The sequence below is a fragment of the Trichechus manatus genome, unplaced genomic scaffold (genome assembly GCF_000243295.1).
Source record: "Trichechus manatus latirostris isolate Lorelei unplaced genomic scaffold, TriManLat1.0 scaffold00014, whole genome shotgun sequence".
Taxonomy (NCBI): domain Eukaryota; kingdom Metazoa; phylum Chordata; class Mammalia; order Sirenia; family Trichechidae; genus Trichechus; species Trichechus manatus.
The window spans coordinates 18,116,076-18,139,954 of NW_004443950.1; the positions used below are offsets into that span (position 1 = coordinate 18,116,076).

At 41.7% G+C, this 23,879-nt stretch overlaps 1 protein-coding gene across 1 annotated transcript; it reads left to right on the forward strand.

Moving 5' to 3' along the window:
- Nucleotides 1-2,910: 2,910 nt before the first annotated feature.
- ZNF599 (zinc finger protein 599) lies at nucleotides 2,911-16,629 on the forward strand. Its single transcript, XM_004371599.2, has 4 exons — nucleotides 2,911-3,005; nucleotides 6,530-6,656; nucleotides 8,888-8,983; nucleotides 14,329-16,629. The coding sequence occupies exons 1-4, from the start codon at nucleotides 2,988-2,990 to the stop codon at nucleotides 15,840-15,842; spliced, it is 1,755 nt and encodes a 584-aa protein (XP_004371656.1). The 5' UTR covers nucleotides 2,911-2,987; the 3' UTR covers nucleotides 15,843-16,629.
- Nucleotides 16,630-23,879: the final 7,250 nt, after the last annotated feature.

Here is a 23,879-nt window from a genome sequence, read left to right on the forward strand (position 1 = left end):
CTTAAGTGAGAATAACAGCACAATTGGAAGAGCATAGTCAATGTCACTGAAATGTGCATGTAGAAATTTTTGAAATGGTGTATCTTTGGCTATGTGTATTTTCACCAAAAAAAACATTTGTACTACTGTTTCAGGAGAAACTATTTGTTCTGTAAGCCTTCACCTGAAGTACAATAAAAAAATAAAAAATTAGCAAACACCTTAAAAAAAAAAATCCCTTGTTATGCTTGAGCCCACTGCTGCAGCCACTGTGTCAATCCATCTGGCTGAAGATCTTCCTCGTTTTCGCAGACACTCTACAAAGCATGACATCCTTCTCCAGGGACTGGTCCCTCCTGATAACATGTCCAAAGTATGTGAGACGAAGTCTTGCCATCCTTGCTTCTAATGAGCATTCTGGTTGTACTTCTTCCAAGGCAGATTTGTTTGTTCTCTTGGCAGTCCATGGTATATTCAATATTCTTCGCCAATACCATAATTCGAAGGCACCAATTCATCTTCAGTCTTCCTTATTCATTGTCCAGCTTTCACATGCATATGAGATGACTGAAAACACCAAGGCTTGGGTCAGGTGCACCTTAGCCCTTAAATGGACATATTTGCTTTTTAACACTTTAAAGAGGTCTTTTGCAGCATATTTACCCAATGCAATGCATCTTTTGATTTCTTGACTGCTGCTTCCATGGGTGTTGATTGTGCATCCATGTAAAATGACATCCTTGACAACTCGAATCTTTTGTCCATTTATCATGATGTTGCTTACTGGTCCAGTTGTGAGGATTTTTGTTTTCTTTATGTTGAGGTGTAATACATAACTGAAGACTGTGGTCTGTGATTTTCATCAGGAAGTGCTTCAAGTCCTCTTCACTTTCATCAGGCAAGGTTGTTTCACCTGCATATTGCAGGTTGTTAATGAGTCTTCCACCAATCCTAATGCCCCATTCTTCCTCATATAGTCCAGCTTCTCAGATTATTTGCTCAGCATACAGACTGAGTAAGTATGATGAAAGGATACAGCCCTGACACACACCTTTCCTAATTTTAAACCATACAGTATCACCTTGTTCTGTGTGAACAACTGACTGCCTCTTGGTCTATGTACAGGTTCTTCATGAGTACAATTAAGTATTCTGGAATTCTCGTTCTTCACAATGTTATCCATAATTTCTTATATCCACACAGCTGAATGCCTTTGCATAGTCAGTAAAACACAGGTAAACATCATTCCGGTATTCTCTGCTTTCAGCCAAGATCCATCTGACATCTAGCCTGTATTTCTGACAGCTCCCTGTACACATGCTGCTGCAGCCATTTTTGAATTATCATCAGCAAAATTTTACTTGCATGTGAAGGTAATGATATTGTTCAATAATTTCTGCATTCTACTGGATCACTTTTCTTTGGAATGAGCACAAATATGGATTTTTTTCTATTCAGTTGGACAGGTAGGAGTCTTCCCAATTTCTTGGTATAGACGACTGAGCACTTCGAGAGCTACATCCGTTTGTTGAAAGAACTCAGTTGATATGCCGTCAATTCTTGGAGCCTTGTTTTTCACCATTTTGCCTTCAATGCAGCTTGGACTTCTTCCTTCAGTACCATTGGTTCTTGATCATATGTTACCTTCAATTCTTTTTGGTACGGTGACCCTGTGTATTCCTTCCATCTTCTTTTGATGCTTCCTGTGTCATTCAATATTTTGCCCATAGAATCCTTCAAAATTGCAACTTGAGGCTTGAATTTTTTCTTTAGTTCTTTCAGCTTGAGAAATGCCAAGTGTTTGTCTCACTTATTCACTAGAAGTTAGAATCCAGGTTGTTAAACTTGGAGTATCCGAATACCCTGGACGGTTTGTTAAAGCACAGAGTGCCAGGCCTCCGCCCAGAGTTCCTGACTGAGTACGTCTCAAATGAAATCTGAGAATTTGAATTTGCAATAATTTCTAGGTGATGCCAATGTGATTTGGAAACTACTGATCAGGGGAACATTTAATATTACTAAATAAAGTACCTCAATTAAAGGATTATCTTCATATTTCATTGTAAAGCTCAGTTCCCTAAGGCTCAGAGAGGTGAAGCGCTCACATAGGGCTCCTCAGGGAGGAAAGTCAAGGCATTGGTCACAAGTTAGAAACTTTCCCGGTAGAGCCATGGCCCAAGCGACCACGGTAATGCGTACCCATCCTTTACAAGAAGAGAAGCCACGCCTCCGGTTTTGCAAGCTTAAAACCCGTTGCCATCCAGTCGATTCTGACTTCAACTCGTAGTCGACTCTACAGGACAAGGTACAACTGCCCCATTGGGTTTCCTGGAGTCGACTGCCGCATCTTTCTCCGCAGGAGTGCTGGTGGGTTTGAACCACCGACCTTCCAGTTAGCGACCCAGCGCCTAACCACTGGGCCACCAGGACAACCTTACCCCTGCAAAAAACCAAACCCCTTTGCCATCGAATCGATTGCAACTCGTACCGACCCTATAGTACATTGTTTCTCCGAGGACAGGAAGTGCTTCCCTCGTTTCACCTGTATATAGGTCAGAAACTACATTACCCATAAGGCAGTGTCTGGCGGGTCAGAGGCCACCGCTGGGCCCATGACAGAAACGAGAGAGGCATTTCCCGCGGTGAGGTAGGACGTCATTTGCCTGTGACGGTTCTGTTCTTACTGGGCTTGTGGACTGAAGCGCGGAGTAGAGGTTGCTTTTTTTGGCTACTCTCTGGAATAAAGCAGAAAAAGATAGAATACCTCCACGCTTTTGTACCAACCGTGACACATACACCCCTCCCCCAGGGTTGTCCGCCGGGCGCCTCCGAACTCGCCCGGAGTACCGGCGGCTCCTAGAGGCGGTGCCCCGGGCCTTGTGCGCATTTTGCACAGCAGAGACTGTGGCTCGAGGTCACCCCTCCAGGGCTGGAGTGAGGGGTCAGCTGAGTCCGCTGGACCAGGTTTTGTCGCCGCCTTTCAGGTCCCGCTCTGCCCACAGGGTCCCATGGCTGCGCCGGCGCTGGTGAGTGGAGCTTTCCACAGGCCCACGCCTACTCGGATTCCCGCCCTCGCGGCCCTACTCGCAGTGCTGTAGGGGATCTTGGCGTCCTGTAGATCTTTGTCGTTCTCTGTAGATGTCCTTGGATCTGGAGGCCCTGGAAGGAGGGGCAGGGGTAATCACTCCCAGCCCGGAGTGCTAAATCTAGACCAGATGTTATGAGGAAAGGTCCCGTTTCGGGCTCTAAACTTGAGTTTTTACCCTCGCCGCCCTGGGCCTCCATTCTCTTTAGTCTAAAACGGGAATATTAACGGTTCTGTCTGGATTAGGGGGATTGGAAAGGGCACACATATGACGTGTGTGCATTGCTCTGCACGAGCCAGAGAGCATCACTCTGAACACCTGGGGATGGACAGTCCTGGTCCTCCAGTTACCATAGAGGCTTAGCCCAGCGGCATTCTGTTTCTCAGGCCTCCCTGCCTCGGGCCTGTACCCAGGTGAAAGCTGGGAGAGGAAGTGAGAGCCATGGGAACAAAGGTGAGTTGGGGGCAGTGTTTTTGGAATGGCTGCTGTTGCACCGATAGAAGTAGAAGGCCCCTGGACAGGCTAGAAAACAAGGTTACTGGATTTATCTTTGCAGATACCATCTGTTTATTACAGGTGAAGTTGGCTTGCCACTTACAGCAGTGAATCCATTTTCCTCTTTAACACATTGACTTAATTTGATAAGTGAATTCGTTACAATATTCAGTAATGACAGGGTACAAGAATGTTGTGTCTTGTGGCATAAACGCACAACAGGCCCTGGTTACTCTTCAGTATATCCCCCTGTCTATGCTCATCATAGTCAGGCTTATCACCATCAGGACTTGTCTTAATTTATTTTCATTTTTCCTCACCTGGCTTGCTTCCTCATTTCATTCTAGCCTCATACCAGCGTCCCTTCCTCAGATTTTATCCCCTGCCAGCGCACCTAATGCGCACCCACTACCTGTCTGTCAGTGGAGGCTTGAGTGTTGCTATGATGCTGAACAGCTTTCAGCGGAGCTTCCATACTAAAATCAGCCAGTGAGAACCCTATGGATCACAACGGCCTAATCTGCAGCCAGTCGTGGAGATAGCACAGAACCGGCAGCATTTCATTCTGTTGTGCGTGGGGTGGCCGTGAATTGGGGGCCAGCTCGACAGCAGCTGACAACAGAGCCATCTGACTTTACCTTGTTCATTTATGTACTTAGTTCCTTATTGAGGATCTGTTCCCAACCCTGGGCATGAGCTCCTGTTCTCCACTCTATCCCCAGGCCTAGAACAGTGCCTGGCCTGTATCAGGTGCTCAGTAAGTGGTTAATGAATAAAAGACTCTACCATTCAGTGCTCCCATCATATTTAGATTAAATCCAAACTCCCCTACTGTGGCGATAAGGCTCTGCCTGGTCCACACCCAGCCACCCTCCTCAGTCCTTTTGATCTCCTTTTGCTCACTGCCTTCATGTCCGGCTGGCCGGAACATGCCATTCCTGTTCCCGCTTCCCAGCCTTTGCCTTTACATTTCCTTCTCTCTGTGACACAGTCCCCAGCTCTCTGCAAGGCTACCCTTTGGATGTGTGCTGCATTGAGTTCTCCCAGGGTGCTGCAGAAGCAAATAGGAAAGATGCTAATTACAAAACAACAGGTAACAGCTTGTCTTCATTGAGCCCTTGGAATATGCTGAGGAGCAGTTTGTACGTATTACCTCATTTAATCCTCACCTTCTCAAAGTTATATTCTTTTATTATGCTTGTTTACAGAAGAGGAACTGGAGACTTAGAGAGTTTAAGTTACCTGTCCAAGTTTGCACAGCTCATAATTAGCGGAAACTCACATCCAGAACATTGACCACCAGAGCCTGCATTCTTAGCCAGCACCATCTACAGTGGGCTGGAGACCCCTGGGGCTGACACCAAAAGTACAGTTTGCAAGGGTGGAGGCAGGCCTTTCTCTGGCAGGCGGCCATGGGAACGAGGGGGGATTTGGGGAGCACCCTAGGTAGAGGGAACCACGTGGAGTATCTTGTTCAGGGAAGCACAAGAGAGCCTGTAGGTTTGCCAGGGGCTCCCACCACCTGCTGAGATGTGTTCCCAAGAAGACTAGATTGATGAATGTTCATCCCATCCTTACCCAGGACAGACGTGGCCAGAGGCTGCTGCCCATGTTCTCATGGCCATAGCCCCCATTGTCCCCGTCCCTGGCCACTCATGTTACCTGGTACTTAAACAACAATACTCTGGGAAGCATTTGACAGCAGCTCAAAGAAAAAGAAGAGGCTAGTGGTTCATTGTGGAATCTCCCTGCGAGTCCCAGATGCAGCCGAGAGGGCTCCAGCCCTGCCGAGCCCCGGGCAGATGGCATCCCTTCAGGTGCCTCTCCTGAGGGATGAGTGATGACAGCTCTGTTCTGCCCATATCTGTGGAAATATTTTCAGGAGTGGCTGAAACGGGTTTAACTGCAAAAATTACTGGATGTGTTTCTCGTCCTTTTCACTGTGGATTCACTGTGGTGGTAGAGACGATTTCACTGCGGATTTGCTTTGGTGGGGGGATTACGTTCGAAGACCCTGGACCAGAGGGACCTGGATTCAAATCTCAGCTCTTCTCATTAGACATGCAGCTCTCTGAGTCTCAATTTGCTGTTTGTGATATGGAAGTGAATGATGGCATTTACTTCATCGGCTGTGGAAAGATGACACAGTTTGCAAACCCACACTGAGCACTGACATATCCGGGCGCTCTCTAAGTGTTTGCTTTATGAACATTTTAACTCTTACAGTTTGGTGAAGTGGGAGCTATTATTGTATTGATGTGGAAATTGAAGCTCAAAGAAATTGAGAGACTTCTCCCAAGGTAACACATCTGGCATATGTTGGTTCAAGAGGCTGGAGTTAAGCCCTGGGAGCCTGGCTCCAGACCTGATGACTTTTAGTCACTTTAACACAGTGCGTAAAACTGTCAGGTACGGGTAAATGGTACGGACCAGGGAGGCTCACCTACTGCTGCTGCTGTTCCTATTATTATCATTTTTTTTTAACCATTCCTCAAGCATCCCAGAGCGCTTACTATCTGCTCCTCATAGTCTACACAGTATTATCATTGTCTTGTGTCCTTCCCCAGTGGCTTCTCACATAACCCCCCCACCACCACCAAAAAAACCCATTGCCATTGAGTCAATTTCGACTCACAGTGACCCTATAGGACAGAGTAGAACTGCCCCTTAGGGTCTCCAAGGAGCAGCTAGTGGATTCAAACTGCCGACCTTTTGGTTAGCAGCCAAGCTCTTAACCACTGCGCCACCAGGGCTCTGCTTCTCACGTAGGAGGCTTTTATCCCCCACAACTTTGTATTCTGTGAAAGGCAGCCTTTGCCTACCCTTGAGCCCAGCACAGACCTAGGTTCTTAGGAGGTGCTCAGGTATTCAGGCCTTGTCTCTGGACCTTTACCTGTGAGCAAGGAATAGGCTCTGACCTCGTCCAGCCGCCCCACAGCCTACCCCACCACCTCTGTTTGACTCTCCAGGCACTAGTATCATTTGAAGATGTGGCCGTGACCTTCACGGGGGAGGAATGGCAGTATCTGGACCTGGCCCAGAGGATCCTCTACCAGGAAGTGATGCTGGAGACCTGTGGGCTTCTGGTTTCACTGGGTAAGGCCTCAATTCTCCCATGAGAATAACCACAACCCCTCATTCTGCCCTCTGTCTCTAGGCACGGCTGGTTGAGAAGACCTCAGAAGCCTGCCGTCCCTTCTCCCTGCAGCCCCAGCATGTTCTGGTCTTACCTCGTCTTGTCTGGTTACTCTAAGTCTGCATCAGGGGTTATTGTGTAAGAAAAATAGTCTTTCTCAAAACTCTCACCCCAGTGCCCAGCACAGGATGGCCTCAGCCTGACGTTCTCATTCCAGATTCCCACAAGAGGGAAGGTGATTGGCCCAGCTTGGTTGGGTCACATGTCCTCATAACCCAGTTAGCAGGACTTGTGGATAATGGGAGGTTCTCCAAGAAGGAGGCGAGTCAGTCAGACACCAAGAAGGTTTCTGCTGTCGGTGTTACCCAGTATCTTTCTAAGCAACACAGTCTTGGTTAAAAGGTTTCTGTGTTCCCTGGTACCTGCGTGGAACTCTTGTTTCCTAAGGCCTGGGACACACATCTCTGCTGGTATGGGACATGGTTTTTTGAAGGTGCACAGATACATCATCAAATGGCGTTGATGGACTCTGACAAACCTATTCCTTTTCTCCTGATATTCTCCTGCCTCCTGATTGTTATTGAAAGTCTTGGTTTAGTATTGAGTCTTTAATTCCCCCATAGCTGTTGCTAATTTGCTTTTCAACAGAGGGAGCAGCCTCAGACTCACAGCCTTGAATCAGGCAGCATGAGCTTGCTGGGACTTAGTACCATTATTTTGAGTTTATTGTTGTATTTTTATAGTAACGTTTCTCTTAGAACAAGTGAACTAGTATCTGTAAAGCTGTTAGAACTGGAGACATAGCAAGTACTACACATGTATTTAGTGTATATAAACTATTAATAAATCAGAGGAATTGGATGGAGACCCGAGGTTTCCCTGTTCCCAAACATCTAAATGGCTACCTCTGACACAGCTCCCCTAACCTTGCATCCACATGGTCCCTCCCAGGAGGTCAGTCATCACTCTAGTAAATGCAGTCTCACCTTATGACAGTTGTAATTGTTTGTTAAAAGGAGATGTATGGGCATCAGCATTCCAGGTAGAGGGACCAACACGAGCGAAGTCCCTGAGGGGGCAGGGAGCTGGATTCCTTAACAGAGGTGAAGGAGGGTCTGATTCACCTTTTCCATTGCCCCATCACTGAGCTCAGTGCCAGGTACACAGCAGACATCAGTGAACATGTGCTGAATGACAAGTGGATGAATTCTGGCCTGCAGTACAGGATTTTCTAGTCGAGGCTTCTGTGGACCGTGGTGCCGCAATCATTGGCTTCTCTCCAGAGTCCTCCTGCCTTTTAGCCTTCACATTTGGAAAAATGTACTTGACTGTATGTAACAGAAGACCACCTCAAGCTGGTTTTTCCTGGAAAAAAATGCATCACCTCCCCTCATGAGAAGTCCTTAGGTGGTAGTTGGTGAAGGCCAGCCCATTTCCCTTTTTCTCTACTTCCTCTCCTTGGTCCAGGTCCATCAGGCCAGCACCCTTGCAGAGGCCACAGGATAGTGTAGTACCGACTGGGGTAGCAGGCCTGACATTCAGCCTTATCCTCCAGACCCAGAGTAAAGACTTTCAGAATGAGTAGCTGGCTTAGGTCATCTGCTTCCCTCAGGCAGCTGACAATTGGTAAATGCCATTCACCATTGACTGTACAACCATCCAGTGTTTAACAGCCACCCCTGGGCACCAGAATCACCTCGGGAAGTTTATAAAACTACCAATGCCCAGTTATTATGCCCAGAAATTTGGTTTCATTTGTTATGTGTTCAGAACCAGGCATCTCTAGGTAGTTCTGATACACAGGGAGGTTGAATCCTACTGACTTAGATTAACTAGGGAACATTCTGGAAGGAAGAATACCCATTTTGAGGTTTCATGGTGGTGTGTTAAAGATAAAGATGTATACTCCTGTATTCTTGAGACCTTTCCTTTCATTTTTATCTACTTATTCCCTGTTTGTTTCTTTGGTTCCCTGGGAAGTACAAATGGTTAAGCGCTTGACTGCTAACTGAAGGGTTGGCAGTTTGAACTCACCCAGAGGTGCCTCAGAAGAAAGGCTTGGTGAACTGCTTCCTAAAGGTCACAGCCTTGGAAACCCTATGGAGGAGTTCTACTTTGCACACACTGGTCGCTATGAGTCTGAATCAACTCAATGGAAGCTAACAACAACAATTTATTTCTCCATGAACAGGGCATCCTGTTCCCAAACCAGAGCTGATCTTCCTACTAGAGCACAGGCAGGAACTATGGACAATGAAGAGAGGCCTTTCTCAAAGCATCTCTCCAGGTGGGTGGCCAAGAGTCTGGCAGGGGGATGTCCTGGCAGCTTACAGGCCACCAGAAAATCACCATGTCTAGAATCCCATGGGCAACTTCTTTCTGTGGCCTTCCTGGGGTCTTGAGTGATTATGGAGCCCTTTGAGCTGTGGCCTCCCTGTCTTCCTACCCTCAGCACACGTGTTACCTTTACTGGGGTTGGAATGTGGTATATTAAGAGCCTGTAAGAGAAGGCTCTGGGCTCTAAATGCTTGGTCTTCAAATTGGCGTTACCACTCATCAGTGTTGTGACCCTGGAGAAGTAACATAATCTTGCTGTGTCTTTTGTATAAAGGTTAAGCTGAGTTAATGCTACCTGCCTTACCAGATAAACTCCAAAATCTTGGTAGCTCAACAGGTTATAAGAGTTTTCCTAAATCATGCCATGGTCTAATGTGGGTCAGCAGAGGACCTCTGTACCACACATTAATTCAGGGATCCAGGTGCATTCTCTCATCAGTATGTGGCTTTAAGTTTGCCCTGGCATCATTAGCTAGCCAAGAGGAGTGGACAAAAAGGGGAGTAGTCACATCCGGCTGGCACACACATGTTGCTTCCATTCACGTTTGGTTTTCAAGAACTGGGCACTAGGCCACATGACTATACCAGGCTGGGAAATGTGGTTTAGGTTTGTGCCAAAGAGAAGAGCCCATTGGTATGGCCAACATCTACTCAGTCTGCTACACTTAGCCTTCACTTGAAAAATATAGTGATATTAGTTTCTGCGTCATTGGGTTGTTTGTCTTTTGTTAAATTGTAGAAGTTTTTTATATATCGTGTATTCTGCTGATTGTAATTTTGATGTTGTATCAGATAATCCATCATTAAAAACTATTTCTGTAATCATACTCCTGTGTTTTCTTCTAAGAGTTCTATGATTTTAGTTTTCACATTTAGATGCTTGATCCATTTTGAAGTGGTTTTTGTATATGGTGTGAGGTATGAATCCTGCTTCATTCTTCTGCACGTGGAAATCCATTTTTTCCAGCACCATTTATTAAAGCAACTCTTCTTTTTCCAATGAATGGACTTAACACCTTTGCCAAGCACTCTTGTCAAAAATCAACTGACCATAGATAATATGGGTTTATTTCTGGACTCTCAATTCTGTTCTATTGGTCTATATGTCTATCATCATAGACTGTTTTGATTACTGTAGATTTATGGAATGTTTTAAAATCAGGAAGTGTGAGTCCTCCTACTTTCTTCTTCAAGATTGCTTTAGCTGTGTGATAGATCACTTTGGGTAGTATTGACATCTTAACTATATTAAGTCTTCCAGTCCATGAACACAGAATGTCCGTCTATTTATTTAGGTCTTCTTTAATTTTTTTTAGTAATGTTTTATAGTTTTCCTTGTACAAGTCTTTAACCTTCTTAGTTAAATGAATTCCTAGGTATTTTATTCTTTTAGATGCTATTATAAATGGTATTGTTTCCTTAATTTCCTTTCAGCTTGCTCATTGCTGTTGTATACAAATCCAGCTGATTTTTGTGTGTTGACCTTGTACCCTGTTACTTTGCTGAATTCATTAGCTCTGTTAGCATTTTTGTGGAATCTTTGGGGTTTGCTATATATGGAATCATGTCATCTGTGAAAAAGGATAGTTTTACTTCTTCCTTCCTAATTGGGATTCTTTTTTTTTTGTCCCTTGCCTAATTGCTCTAGCTGAGACTTCTAGTACAGTGTTAAATAGCAGTGGTGAGAGTGGGTATCCTTGCCTTGTTCCTGATGTTTATGGGAAAGCTGTCAGTCTTTCTCTGTTGAGTTGATGTTAGCTGTGAGTTTTTCATAAATGCCCTTTATTATATTGAGGACTTTCCCTTCTATTCATATCTTGCTGAGTGTTTTTATCGTGACACATAAGGGTGTTGAATGTTGTCAAATGCCTTTTCTGCATCGATTGAGGTGATTGTGTGGTTCTTTTCCTTGTTCTGTTAATATGTATTACATTGAATGATAGTCTAATGTTGAACCACCCTTGTAGTCCTGAGATAAATTCCACTTGATCATGGAATTATGCACTTGATCATGTATAATCCTTTTAATGTGTTTTTAGATTTGGTTTGCTAGTATTTTGTCAAGGATTTTTATGTCTGTATTCATAAGGGTATTGATCTGTAGTTTTCTTTTTTTCTTTTTGGTTTCGGGGTAATGCCTGCCTCATAGAATGAATTAGGAAGAATTCCCTCCTCTTCTGTTTTTTGGAAAAGTTTAAATAAGATTGGAGTTATTTCTTCTTTAAATGTTTGGTAGAATTCCCAAGTGAAGCTATTTGGTCCAGGACTTTACTTTGTTCGGTGGCTTTTTATTACTATACAATCTCTTTACTTGTTATGTGTCTTTTGAGATCCTCTCTTTCTTCTTGAGTCAATGTAGTGAGTTTATATTTCTAGGAATTTGTCCCTTTCCTCTAAGTTATCTAGTTTGTTGGCATACAACTATTTATAGTATTCCCTTATATTTCTTTTATTTCTGTAGGGTAAATTTTAACGTCCCCACTTTCATTTCTAATTTTAGGTATTGCATCTTCTCTCTCTTTTTCTACATCAGTCTAGCTAAAGGTTTGTTGAATTTATAGATTTTTCAAAAAACCAACTTCTGGTTTATACTTTTTTTTTTTTTTCTATTTCATTTATTTCTATTCTGACCTTTGTTATTTCCTTTATCTGGTAGCTTTGGGCTTAGTTTGCTTTTCCTTCCCTAGTTCCTCAAGTTGTACAGTTGGGCTATTGATTTGGGATCTTTCTTCTTTTTTAATGTAGATGTTTATTGCTATAAATTTTCCTCTGAGTACTGCTTTTGCTGCATCCTATAGGTTTTGGTATGTTATATTTTCATTTTCTTTTGACTCTATTTTTTTTATTTCTCTCTTGGTTTCTTCTTTGGCCTGTTGATTAGTAGTGTGTTATTTAATTTCTCTTTATTTGTTTATTTCAAGTTTTATTTCTGTTAATTTCTAGTTTCATTCCATTGTGATTGGAAAGATACTTTGTATGATTTCAATCTTTTTAAATTTATTGCAGCTTGTTTTGTATCTTAAGATATGATCTGTCCTGCTGCTTTGTGTCCTAAGAAATGGTCTTTCCTTGAGAATGATCCATGTATACTGGAGATCAATATATCCTGTCCTCATGTTGGGTGGAGTGTTCTGTATATGCCTGTTAGATCTAGTTGGTTAATAGTGGTGTTCAGGTCTACTGTTTCTTTCTAGTTGTTCTACCAGTATCAAAAGTGGTATATTAAAGTCTCCTACTATTATTGTAGACCTGTCCATTTCTCCCTTCAATTCTGTCAGTGTTTGTTCTATGTATTTTGGGGCTTCGAGGTTAGGTGCATATATAATTATAATTGTTATATCTTCTTGATGAATTGGCTCTTTCATCATTGTATGGTGTCCTCCTTTGTCTCTTATGATATATTTTTACTTAAAGTCTATTGTGTTTTATACTTTCTTTGTCCCTTTTTTCCACCAGTGCTGTCTTCTTTTGTGTGAAGTGGAGTTTTTTTGTACTGAAGTATTTTGTTTTTATCTCTTTTCCTTTTGTGTGTATTTTTTATTTACTTTCTCTGTGATGGCCATGAGGATTACGTTTAACATCTTAACATTTATAACAACTTGGTTTATAACAACTTAACTTCAGTAACATACAAAAACTATACCTCTACTAATCTTCCCCCCTCATTTATGTTGTTATCACAAATTACATCTTTATTCCTAAAATGCCCTGTAACTTAAAATTTTTTTCAATGCTTTTGTCATTATAAAGCATGAAGGACATACCAGCTGTATTTGCCAGCCAAAAATACCTTAAATCTGGCTCTTATACTTTTCAAGAAATTACTTTTAATTTTTTTCCCCCTGTATGTACGACTTCAAGTTACTGTCTAGTGTCTTTTAATTTTCTTTCTGGAGGACTCCTTTAGCATTTCTTGTAGGACTGATCTGGTGATAACAAATTCCCTCAGCTTTTGTTTATCTGGAACTGTCTTAATTTTGGAGCCCTGGTGGCACAGTGGTTAAGAGCTATGGCTGCTAACCAAGAGGTCAGCAGTTCAAATCCACCAGGCACTCCTTGGAAACCCTATGGGGCAGTTCTGCTCTCTACTATAGGGTCACTATGAGTCGGAGTCAACTCAGTGACAATGAGTAAGTCTTAATTTTGCCCTCATCTTTGTATAACAGTTTTGCTGGATATAGTATTGTTGGCTGACAGTTCTCTTATTTCAGTACTTTAAACATATTATCTCACTGCCTTCTTGCCTGCATGGTTTCTGAGGAAAAATTGGCACTTAATTTAATTGAGGAACTCTTGTGTGTGATACTTTGCTTTTGCTGCTTTCAAAATTCTTTCTTACCCCTGATTTTATAGAGTTTGATTATAATCTGTCTTGGTGTGGCTGTTTTTGGATTAATCCTACTTGGAGTTCATTGAGCTTTTTAGATGTGTAAGTTCATGTCTTTCATCAAATTTGGAATGTTTCAGACATTATTTCTTCAAATATTCTTTCTGCTCCTTTCTCTATTTTCCTTCTGAGGCTCCCATAATGTGAATAGTAGTCTGCTTGATAATATCCCACAGGTCCTTTAGGCTTTGTTCATTTATTTTCATTCTTTTTTCTTTTTGATCCTCAGACTCAATAATCTCAATTGTCCTATTTTCAAGGTTGCTGATTCTTTCTTCTGCCACCTTAAATCTACTGTTGAACCTCTCTAGTGAATTTTTTCGTATCTGTGATTGTACTTTTCAGCTTCAGTCTGTTTGGTTCTTTTTTAAGATTCTGTTCTCTTTATTAGAGATCTTGTTTTGTTCTTACATCGTTTTCCTAATTTCCTGTAGTTCTTTTTCTGTATTTTCCCTTAACTGTTTGAGCAAGCTGAATACTGTTGCTTTAAAGTCCTGTCCAGTAATTCAATTATCTGTTCTTCCTCAGAGAAGAAGTTTCTGTCCCCTTATTTTGGTCTTTTGCATGGGCCAGCTTTACTTCTTTTTCGTATGCCTTGTGACTATTTGTTGAAACTGTGATATTTAGCTATTATACTGTGGTAATTCTGGATATTAGATTCTTCTCTTCCTCTAAGGTTTGCCCTTCTTTATTTTTATCATTGTTATTTTTATTATTATTATTTTAAATTATTGGAGGTTGTAGTTCTTTGCTTTAACACCAGACTCCCTGTGTAGGTACACCTGTTATTGATGCAGTAGGTATCAAAGGCACTGTTTTTATCTCTGTTCTTCTGCTGAAGTGGTGATTTTGTTTATTCCGTGTTGGCATCACTAATAGGCCCCTTTTTTGTACTGGATTTCCTTCAGGTGAAAAAGCAAAACCGAAGACCACTGAGCCTACTGCTTCTCTGCCAACCTCTGATGAAACCTCCTTTCAGGAACAAGTGACACAGGGAGCCTCAAAGGATTTCAGGTTGGAGCAAGCCAGGGATCAGGAAGGGCCATCAGAAAAGCAGGAAGGGAACATGAGGCCAGGAACATACCCCCACAAGGAGACCTGCCCCAGGAAGTTGAGCCCTGATTTAGGGACAGATGATAGTCTGTGTATAAGGATGCTACAGGAGCGAGTCACTCCAGAAGATGCTCTCCATGAACAAGACTCACATGGACCAGGAAAAGATTCCATGACTGAAGCAGGGAAGAACCCCTATAATTGCAAGGAATGTGGAAAAGGATTTAGCAAGAATTGGACCCTTGTTCGACATCAAAAGATTCATGCTGGAGTGAAGCCCTATGAATGTAATGAGTGTGGCAAAGCCTGTCACTACATGGCAGACTTCATTCGACATATGAGGTTTCATACTGGGGAAAAACCATACAAGTGTATTGAGTGTGGCAAGGCCTTCAAACGCAGATCTCACCTCACAGAGCACCAGCGTGTTCACACTGGAGAGAAGCCCTATGAGTGCAAAGAATGTGGTAAAGCTTTTACCCACCGCTCCTCTTTTATACAGCATAATATGACCCACAGTGGAGAAAAACCCTTTTTGTGCAAAGAATGTGGGAAAGCTTTTCACTATAGCTCTTCCTTTGCTCAACACATGAGGATTCACACTGGAAAGAAACTCTATGAGTGCAGTGAATGTGGAAAGACCTTTACTCATCGCTCCACTTTTATCCAGCATAATATGATCCACATGGGAGAAAAACCCTTTTTATGTAAAGAATGCGGGAAAGCTTTTTGCCTCAGCTCCTCCTTCACTCAGCACATGAGGATTCACACTGGAGAGAAACCCTATGGGTGCAGTGAATGTGGAAAGGCCTTTACTCATCGTTCCACTTTTATCCGGCATAATAGGACGCATACTGGAGAGAAGCCCTTTGAGTGCAAAGAATGTGGGAAGGCCTTTTGTGACAGCTCTTCCTTAATTCAGCACACAAGGATTCACACTGGTGAGAAGCCCTATAAGTGTAGTGTATGTGGAAAGGCCTTTACCCACCATTCTGTTTTTATCCGACATAATAGGACCCACAGTGGAGAAAAATCACTGGAGTGCAAAGAATGTGGAAAAGCCTTTTACTATAGTTCTTCTTTCACTCGACACATGAGGATTCACTCTGGAGAGAGGCCGTATGTTTGCAATGAATGTGGAAAGACATTTACCCAACCAGCAAATTTTGTCCGCCATAGTAGGATCCACACTGGAGAAAAACCTTTTGAGTGCAAAAAATGTGAGAAGGCATTTTGTGATAACTTTGCCTTAACTCAACACATGAGAAGTCACACTGGTGAGAAGCCCTTTGAATGTAGTGAATGTGGAAAGGCCTTTAGCCATAGTTCATCCTTCATACACCATCAAAAGATTCATGCCAGGGTTTAAAAGGCCTTTTAAAGTAGGTAGGAAGGAAAATGGGCGCACTTCAGGCAATTTTAGTGAACTCATACTGGTGAAATACCTTTTTAATGTACCTTGAGGTAAATCTGTTCCCCAGAGGAATATCTCACTTGGCATGTGAGAATTTACACTGAAGAGAAACATAAGTGTTGTCTCTGTGAGAAGGCCGTTTATGACAGGTCATCACATCTATGACAGGCATCTAAAGAGTCATATTAGAAATTGACCCAGCCTAGAGCCTTACACAATACCTGAGAATCATCCTGGAGAGAGACCTAGTGATTATTGTGCATTTAGGAAAAACCTCAGAGACAACTCTATTTATACTACAAATCAATATCAAGAATATTTTAAAAGAACAAGAAGGAGGTAGATAAGAAGTATAGAATTGTAAAAGAAATGTATGTGTGGCTTCTTTCAAACTTCCCTGCTAAGCTTATGACAGTTTGTCATTATCATTATTATTATTTTTTGGAAGGCGGTAGGGGTATGAGAGGCAAAAAAGCCTTATCCCCATTATGTGTTTTTTTGTATACCTTCATTGCTGTCCAGTGTTGGAGAGTTGGAATGTTAAGGACAGCTCTGCAAACATTTATTAAAAGTGTTCTTTGTTCTAAAACATTGTCTACTCTTGTGAAGCCTAAGTCTTTGTTATACATATATGTATATGGACATTTTAGTCATGAAATGTTTGAAACTTGTAAGAATTTAGAATACTAAAATGCCACTATATGTTATGGATTGAGTTGTGTCCCCTTAAAATATGTGTTCTAAATCCTAATCCTTATACCTGTGGTTATTTGGGAATGGGTTTTGTTTGTTAATGAGGCAGTATTAGTGTAGGATGGGTCTTAAGTCAGCCTGTCTTGAGATATAAAAGGAACAGATTAAGAAAGCAGAGATAAGGGAAGATAGATGCCATGCCACATGAAGATCACCAAGGACCAAGTAATAGGAGCTGAAGAAACAAGGACCTTCCTCCAGAGCCAACAGAGAGAGAGTCTTCCCCTAGAATCGGTACCCTGAATTCAAACTTCTAGCCTCCTGACTGTGAGAAAATAAATTTCTATTTGTTAAAGCCACCAACTTGTACTTCTGTTACAGCAGCACTAGATAACTAAGATATATTCTTTCATTTCTAAGGAGAGAAGAAACTACAATAAAATGGGCACATTTTACTGTACACTTAAGTGTCTTTAAATCTTTGATTAAAACAAAACAAAAACTCCTTCATGAGGTTTTGAATGCCCAGTAGTCTCTTTTTCTTGATTCTGGTCTACTTGTTGTTGTTTTTTTTTTATTTTCTCTGTGGGTTGGGAATGCTCTTGTAGCTGTGTGACCTTACCCTCTGAATCCAGATTCATTCTTGTGAGTAGGATTTGTTAAACTTCTTTAATCCTCTGTAGAGGGGACTTCTCCACATCAACGTCACAGTTTTTTAAGAGGTTAAATTGAAGGTAAAACAAGCAAATGAAACTGCCAAGCTTAACTCTTGAAAATTTTGGAAAAACAGACTTGGAGAAGGACTCTCATTGTTTAACCTTATAAAAGACTGTGGGAAGAGTTATTATAAAATGACTGAAATTTTAACAAGCAGACCAGAATGTTTTCTGTCAGTGGGAAAGTGTTGCCTTCCTCAGGAGGGTTGTCTGTACTGTAGCGATGGTTATACTCGTAGTTGACCTGGTGGTTAAAGCCTGGACTCTGGTAATGGGTTAGGATTTCAGGCCATCTGTACTGTTTACATAAAGAGCTGGGTGACCTTGACCATGTCACGTCTTCCTGGGTCTCAGTGTTCTTGCCTGTAAGAGTGGGAAGATGGTCATTAAACCTTAAAGCACAGGACGATGAACGAGCAGTAAATGAGGTGATATTCAGACCCAACAAGGATTCAGGAGCCAAGCCAGGTTCAAAACAATCCAGGAAAAGAGAACCTCATATGCCAAGACCCCAAGGATGGCAAGAGCTTGGTCTTTTGGAGAAATCGGCTCAAGGCAAGTGTAGTATGATGAAGAGAATGGCAAGTGATAAGGTGGACTATGGTAGCAGGGCCAGATGAACAAATAGAGCTAAGAAACAAAATCTTCACATTTACCCACATAGCTACTATTTTCAGTGCTGTTCATTTTTTTTTTTTTTTTTGGCATTTTTATCACACATCTTTTTTACTTCTGAGTAAAGGAAGAAAAGTAATATTTTCTATAATAAAGGTCTGCTGTGCCGAATTTTTTCAGTCATTGTGTATCTGAAATTGTCTTTATTTCAGCTTTGCTTTTGAAATACATTTTCCAGTTTGACAGTTTTTGCTTTTGTTTTTAAACACTTTAAGATGTTCTGTTGTCTTCTGGCTAGCATTTTTACCAGCAAGTGATCTACTGTCATCCTTATGTTTTTTCCTTTGTACATAAAATGTCCTTTTTTTCCCCTTCTGTTTGCATTTAAGATTTTCTGTTTATCACTGGTTTAAGCAATTTGATTACGATGTGCTTTGGCGAAATTTACTTGTGTTCATTGGACTTCTTGGATCTGTGGGCTTACAGTTTCCATCAAATTTGAAAATATTTCAGCCATTGTTTTTCAGATAATTTTCTGTTCCTCTACCTCTTTAGGGCCTTCAGTTATATGCTCATTCGTCCCTTAGAAGTTGTCTCACAATGACTGATTATTTATTTATTTTGGTCTTTTCTGTCTTTAGTTTTTTCTATTGCTACATCTTCCAGTTTCCTAACTTTCTGAAATGTTTAATCTGTCCTTAATCTCCTCTAAGGAGCCCTGGTGGTGCAGTGGTTAAAGTACTTGGCTGCTAACCAAAAGGTCAGCGATCTAAACCCACCAGCCGCTCCGCATGAGAAAGGTGTGGCAGTCTGCTTCTGTAAAGATTTACAACCTTGGAAAACCTGTGGGGAAGTTCTCTGTCCCATAGGGTCACTATGAGTCAGAATTGACTCAAAGGCAGTGGGTTTAATCTCATCTAATGTATTTCATCTCATAATTTATAGTTTTTATCTTTTAGTTAGATTAGGGTCTTTATGTTCCCCATACCCCTACTTAATGCTCAGTCTTTCCTGTTGCTTCTGAGACATACGGAATACATTTTTCTGTTTTAGTTTCTTCTACTTTTACTATTTTTGTCATTCTATGTCTGTTTTGAGTAACTGATTTTTCTTCTTATTGTGGATTATATTTTCCTGTGTTTTGTACCCTTGTTTATTTTTTAATTGATGTTAGACATTGTGATTTGGGGATATTTTTGTCTTCCTATGAAAAATAGCTTTTTTTTTTTTTTTTGCCCATGACTTATATATATATCTACAGTATAATGTAGTGTATTCATATAGGATTCTGTGGACTTATTCATTTATTCCAAAGAACTGTGGTTTTTTCTTTGTTTTTCATGCCCCATTTCCTTTTCCTCTTTGCCCCTGGTACCACTAATGTACTTTGATCTGTATGTATTTGCCTAGTCTAGATATTTCATATAGTCAGATCATACAATATATGTTCTATCGTATCTGACTTATTTCACTGAGCATGATGTTTTCAAGGTTCATCCATGTGGTGACATATATCAAAACTTCATTTCTCTTTATGGCTGAATAATACTCCATTGTGTGTCTGTATTCGTGTATCACATTTTGTTTATTCGTTCATTTGTTGATGGGCATACCGGTTGTTTTCACCTTTTGACTATTGTGATTAATGCTGCAGTGAACATTGGTGTGCATGTGTCTGAGTCGCTGCTTTCAGTTGTTTTACCTAGAAGTTAATTGTGTATACCTAGAAGTGGAATTGCTGGGGCATACAGTAATTCTATGTTTAACTTGTTTAGGAACCACCAAACTTTTCCACAGCAGCTGCACCATTTTCCATTCCCACCAGCAGTATAGGAGTGTTCCAATTGCTCTATATCCTCATCAACACTTGTTTTATATATATTTATTTATTCATTCATTCATTCACTTATGAAAAAAAAAACCAAACCCATTGTAGTCGAGTCGATTCTGATTCATAGCAACCTTATAGGACAGAGTAGAACTGCCCCATACAGTTTCCAAGGAGCACCTGGTGGATTCAAACTGCCAGCCTTTTGGTTAGCAGCCGTAGCTCTTAACCACTATGCCACCAGGGTTTCCATTTTTATAATAGTTGGTGTGAAATGCTATGTCATTATGGTTTTGATTTGCATTTCCCTAATGACTAATGATAGTGAGCATTTTTTTCATGTGCTTATTGGCCATTCGTATATTTTCTTTAGAGAAATGTTTATTCAGTCCTTTTTTCATTTGTTAACTTAGGTTATTAGTCTTTTTTTTTGTTGAGTTGTAGGAGTTCTTTATATATTCTAGGTATTAAATCCATATCTGATCTACGTTTTCCAAATATTTTCTCCCATTCTGTTGGTTGTCTTTTTTCTTTTTTGAAGATGTCCCTTGATCCACAAAAATTAAATTTTGATGTTTATTTTTTTTCTTGTTGCTCATGCCTTTGGCATCATATCTAAAACTCTGCTGCATAACAGAAGGTCCTGAAACTTTACCCCTGTGTTTTCTAAGAGTTTTATGATTTTAGCTCTTAAAGTTAGGTCATGGATCTGTTTTGAATTAATTTTTTTATATGGTGTAAGGTATGGGTCCAACCTCATTCTTGTGCAAGTGGAGATCCAATTGTCCCAGCAGTATTTTGTTGAAGAGAGACTATTCTTTCCCATTGAATGGATTTGGCATACTTATCGGAAATCAATTGACCATAGATGTATGGGCTTATTTCTTGATTCACAAGTCTATTCCATTCATCTAGATCTATTCTTACACAAGTACCACACTTTTTAATTACTGTAGCTTTGTAATACATTTTGAAATCAGGAAGTGTGCTCCTCTTACACTTTGTCCTCCCTCCACCCCCTGAGATTGTTTCGGCTATTTCGGACCTCATGCGATTCCATATGAATTTGAAGATTGGCTTTTCCACTTCTGCAAAAAAGGCTATTGGAATTTTAGTAGAAATTGTGCTGTATCTGTGGAAGGTAACTTTGATAATAAGAATCAGCATTAAGTTGATTGTGAGTCAGAGGTCAGATATATCCACTTTCCAATTTCTCTGTTATTTCTGACACCAGCCATTCCTTCCACAACACTCTCTTACTTTTCTGGGTTCGATAATTTGCTTAATGTTTCGCAGAGCTCATGGCCATTACTTATGGTTAAGTGGTTTATTAGGGTTGTTGTTGTTAGTTGTTATCAAGTCGATTTTGACTCATGGCAGCTCCGTATGGTTTTCAAGGCTATGACCTTGCAGAAGTAACAAGATATAACCAGAACAGGATACAACTAGAAGGAACAGGCAACATCAGGAAGAGGAACACGAAGTGTGGAAATGTTCCCAAAGCAGAGGGCATGTCCCTCCCCATGGCACTCAGGACTGCTCTGGCACAGGACAGCTCTGGGAGCAAAAACACTTGCAACCAGTGTGGCTCTCATAGTTCTCAATCAGGACCTCGGACAGCTCTTTGCACTGGTCTCTGCCACTTCTTGGCTAGTCACAGCTTCTTTACTGGGCTCCAACTCACAGAATTTTTCTCTCTAATCTTTTTGATGATTCTTTTTCCACACTATGGCAGTTTCTTCACATACATGGACTCATCAATACTCAGATGAATATTTGAGAGCGACCCTTTGCAGATCTCTGAAGTTCTCACGTATGCAGCCCTCTCCTTTGTGGTACTTTGTCCCACAAACTCCATATGCCTTGGCCCTCCCCATCGTCTTAACTTAGGAAGACTGCCAGCTTCCAGCTGGGTTCCTTGTCCATGTGTTTTGGTCTTGAAACTTTCTCCAGCAGAAGGGTAGGGCAATTGTAGGGCTCAGCTCTTTTGTTTCCCATCTCTCAGAGATCATTGCCCTTTATTACTTGGTTTGTGTCCTGCGTGTGTTTGATTTTAACTCAGCTGTCACCCCAAGGGGATAGAGGAAATAGGGAGCTATCTCCCACGGCCCAGGTTATATATATTGTCCTGCATGGAAAGTCACGCTTCAACTATAGACACAAAAACGGAAATAAAGAACTTTATTACTCACAGGTCTTGGGGGTACACACACATAGGCCACAGCGTATGTGAGGAGGTCATGGGTAAAGAAAGAGATCACAGAACTGGGACACAGCCTTTATTAGGTTCCAAAGGTGGGGTGAGGGGCTTTTCATGGGGTAAGTTACCATTGGTCCTTTTGAAACTGAAGAGTGGGAAGTAAGGGAGAGTGGTTGTAGAAGCTTAAATGGGGGAGATGAGAAGTGGAGAATCTGGGTGTTACTGATAACATGGTTGTCCGGGGCAGCTAGCTGCAGTGGGGTGTGGTGCACCAGTTAGCAGGTGAAGAAGGGGCTGATCAGGAATGCTGAGGCATCATCTAAGATGGAGGCTGGCTAATAGCATTACAGTGTGCAATATCTTGTTTTAGGCAAGAGAGTAAATCTGATTCCTGTTACTCCGTCTTGACCATAAGAGGAAGTCTTGTGTAGAATCTTCTGATTTTTGTAAATGTGGGAAATTAAAAAACAAAAACTTAAAGACAGTTGATTTAGCAGAAGTATATATTAGCTGCAGATATTCCCCTGAGGGAATAATTATGACCTTCAGATAAGAGTAGAACCCCTCCTGGGAGGCCTTACTGGGAAGAGAACAGGAGTCCCAGATATTGGGGGTCATGTGGTAGGGATAGTCTACCAATTTTCCTCTCCAGGGACAGAATTCCAAATAGGTTTACAGTCAGAGGTTTATGCCCAGGTTTACTCAAGTTCTCTCTAACACCTTGCATTGTATTTGGGCCCCTGATCTCAGGTCTTCCTTTTTTTATTTTTTTTCTTAAGTATAATTCTGGTCTCTCAACAACATGGAGGTGCTGCTTGGAATGAGAGTTAAAGTCCTAGAGAGCCATGCAAGGCTTACACCCCCAAGCATATAGACAGGTAGATATAAGTCATCAGAACGCAATTCCTTGTACTCTGTGTGCTCATCCATTGTTAGACCTTGTAAAATATCTCCCCTCCCAGGCCTTAGCCTCTAGTGTCCCTTCTGGAGTTCTGTAGCCAGTAAACAAACTTAGGGCTTGGGGGATGTTTTCCGAAAAGGCCTGATGGGAGCTGACCATTTGACCTACCCAGGTTAGTGTGGGGTTCACTCACACCAGAATGTTGAACCTAACATCAGCCAGAGGAAGGCACCATCAACCCCTTGTTGTAGGCTGCATATTGGCTGCTCTGAGATTGTGCCCTCTCCCCTCAACAGCAGAAGCTTTCATGGCACTTGAATCCAACCCATAGTTCCCTGCCCCTAGGCCTTTGCCTGTTCCCTCACCCAATCAGGGACACCTTCCATAGTCCTCTAGAGTCTCTCAGTGCCACTCCTTCAACAGCTCACATGAGATGTCCTCTTCAGAAAGCCTCTTGAATCCCTTTATTGAAGTTGGCATCTGTCTTAGTTTCTTAGTGCTGCTATAACAGAAATACCACAAGTGGGTGGCTTTAGCAAGCAAATTTATTCTCTCAGTTAAAGAGGCTAGAAGTCTGAATTCAGGGCACCAACTCTAGGGGAAGACGTTCCTCTGTCAACTCTGGGAGACAGTCCTTGTCTCTTTTCAGCTTCTGTTCCTTGGTTCCTTAACACTCTTCATGTCATGTGGCATTTATCTTACCCTCCTATGCTTTCTTGCTTCTGTGCCTAATCTCTTTTTATATCTCAAAAATGATTGGTTTAAGACACAGCCTACACAGGCATGGCCCATTAGCATAACAAAGGAAATCCTATTCCCAAATGGTATTAAATCTACAGGTATAAAAAAAACAAACCCATTGCCGTCAAGTTGATTCCAACTCATGGCAACCCTATAAGACAGAGTAGAACTGCCCCACGGAGTTTCCAAGGAGCACCTGGTGGACTCGAACTGCCAACCTTTTGGTTAGCAGCCGTAGCACTTACCCACAATGCCACCAGAGTTTCTACAGGAAGAAGTTAGGATTTACAACATGTGT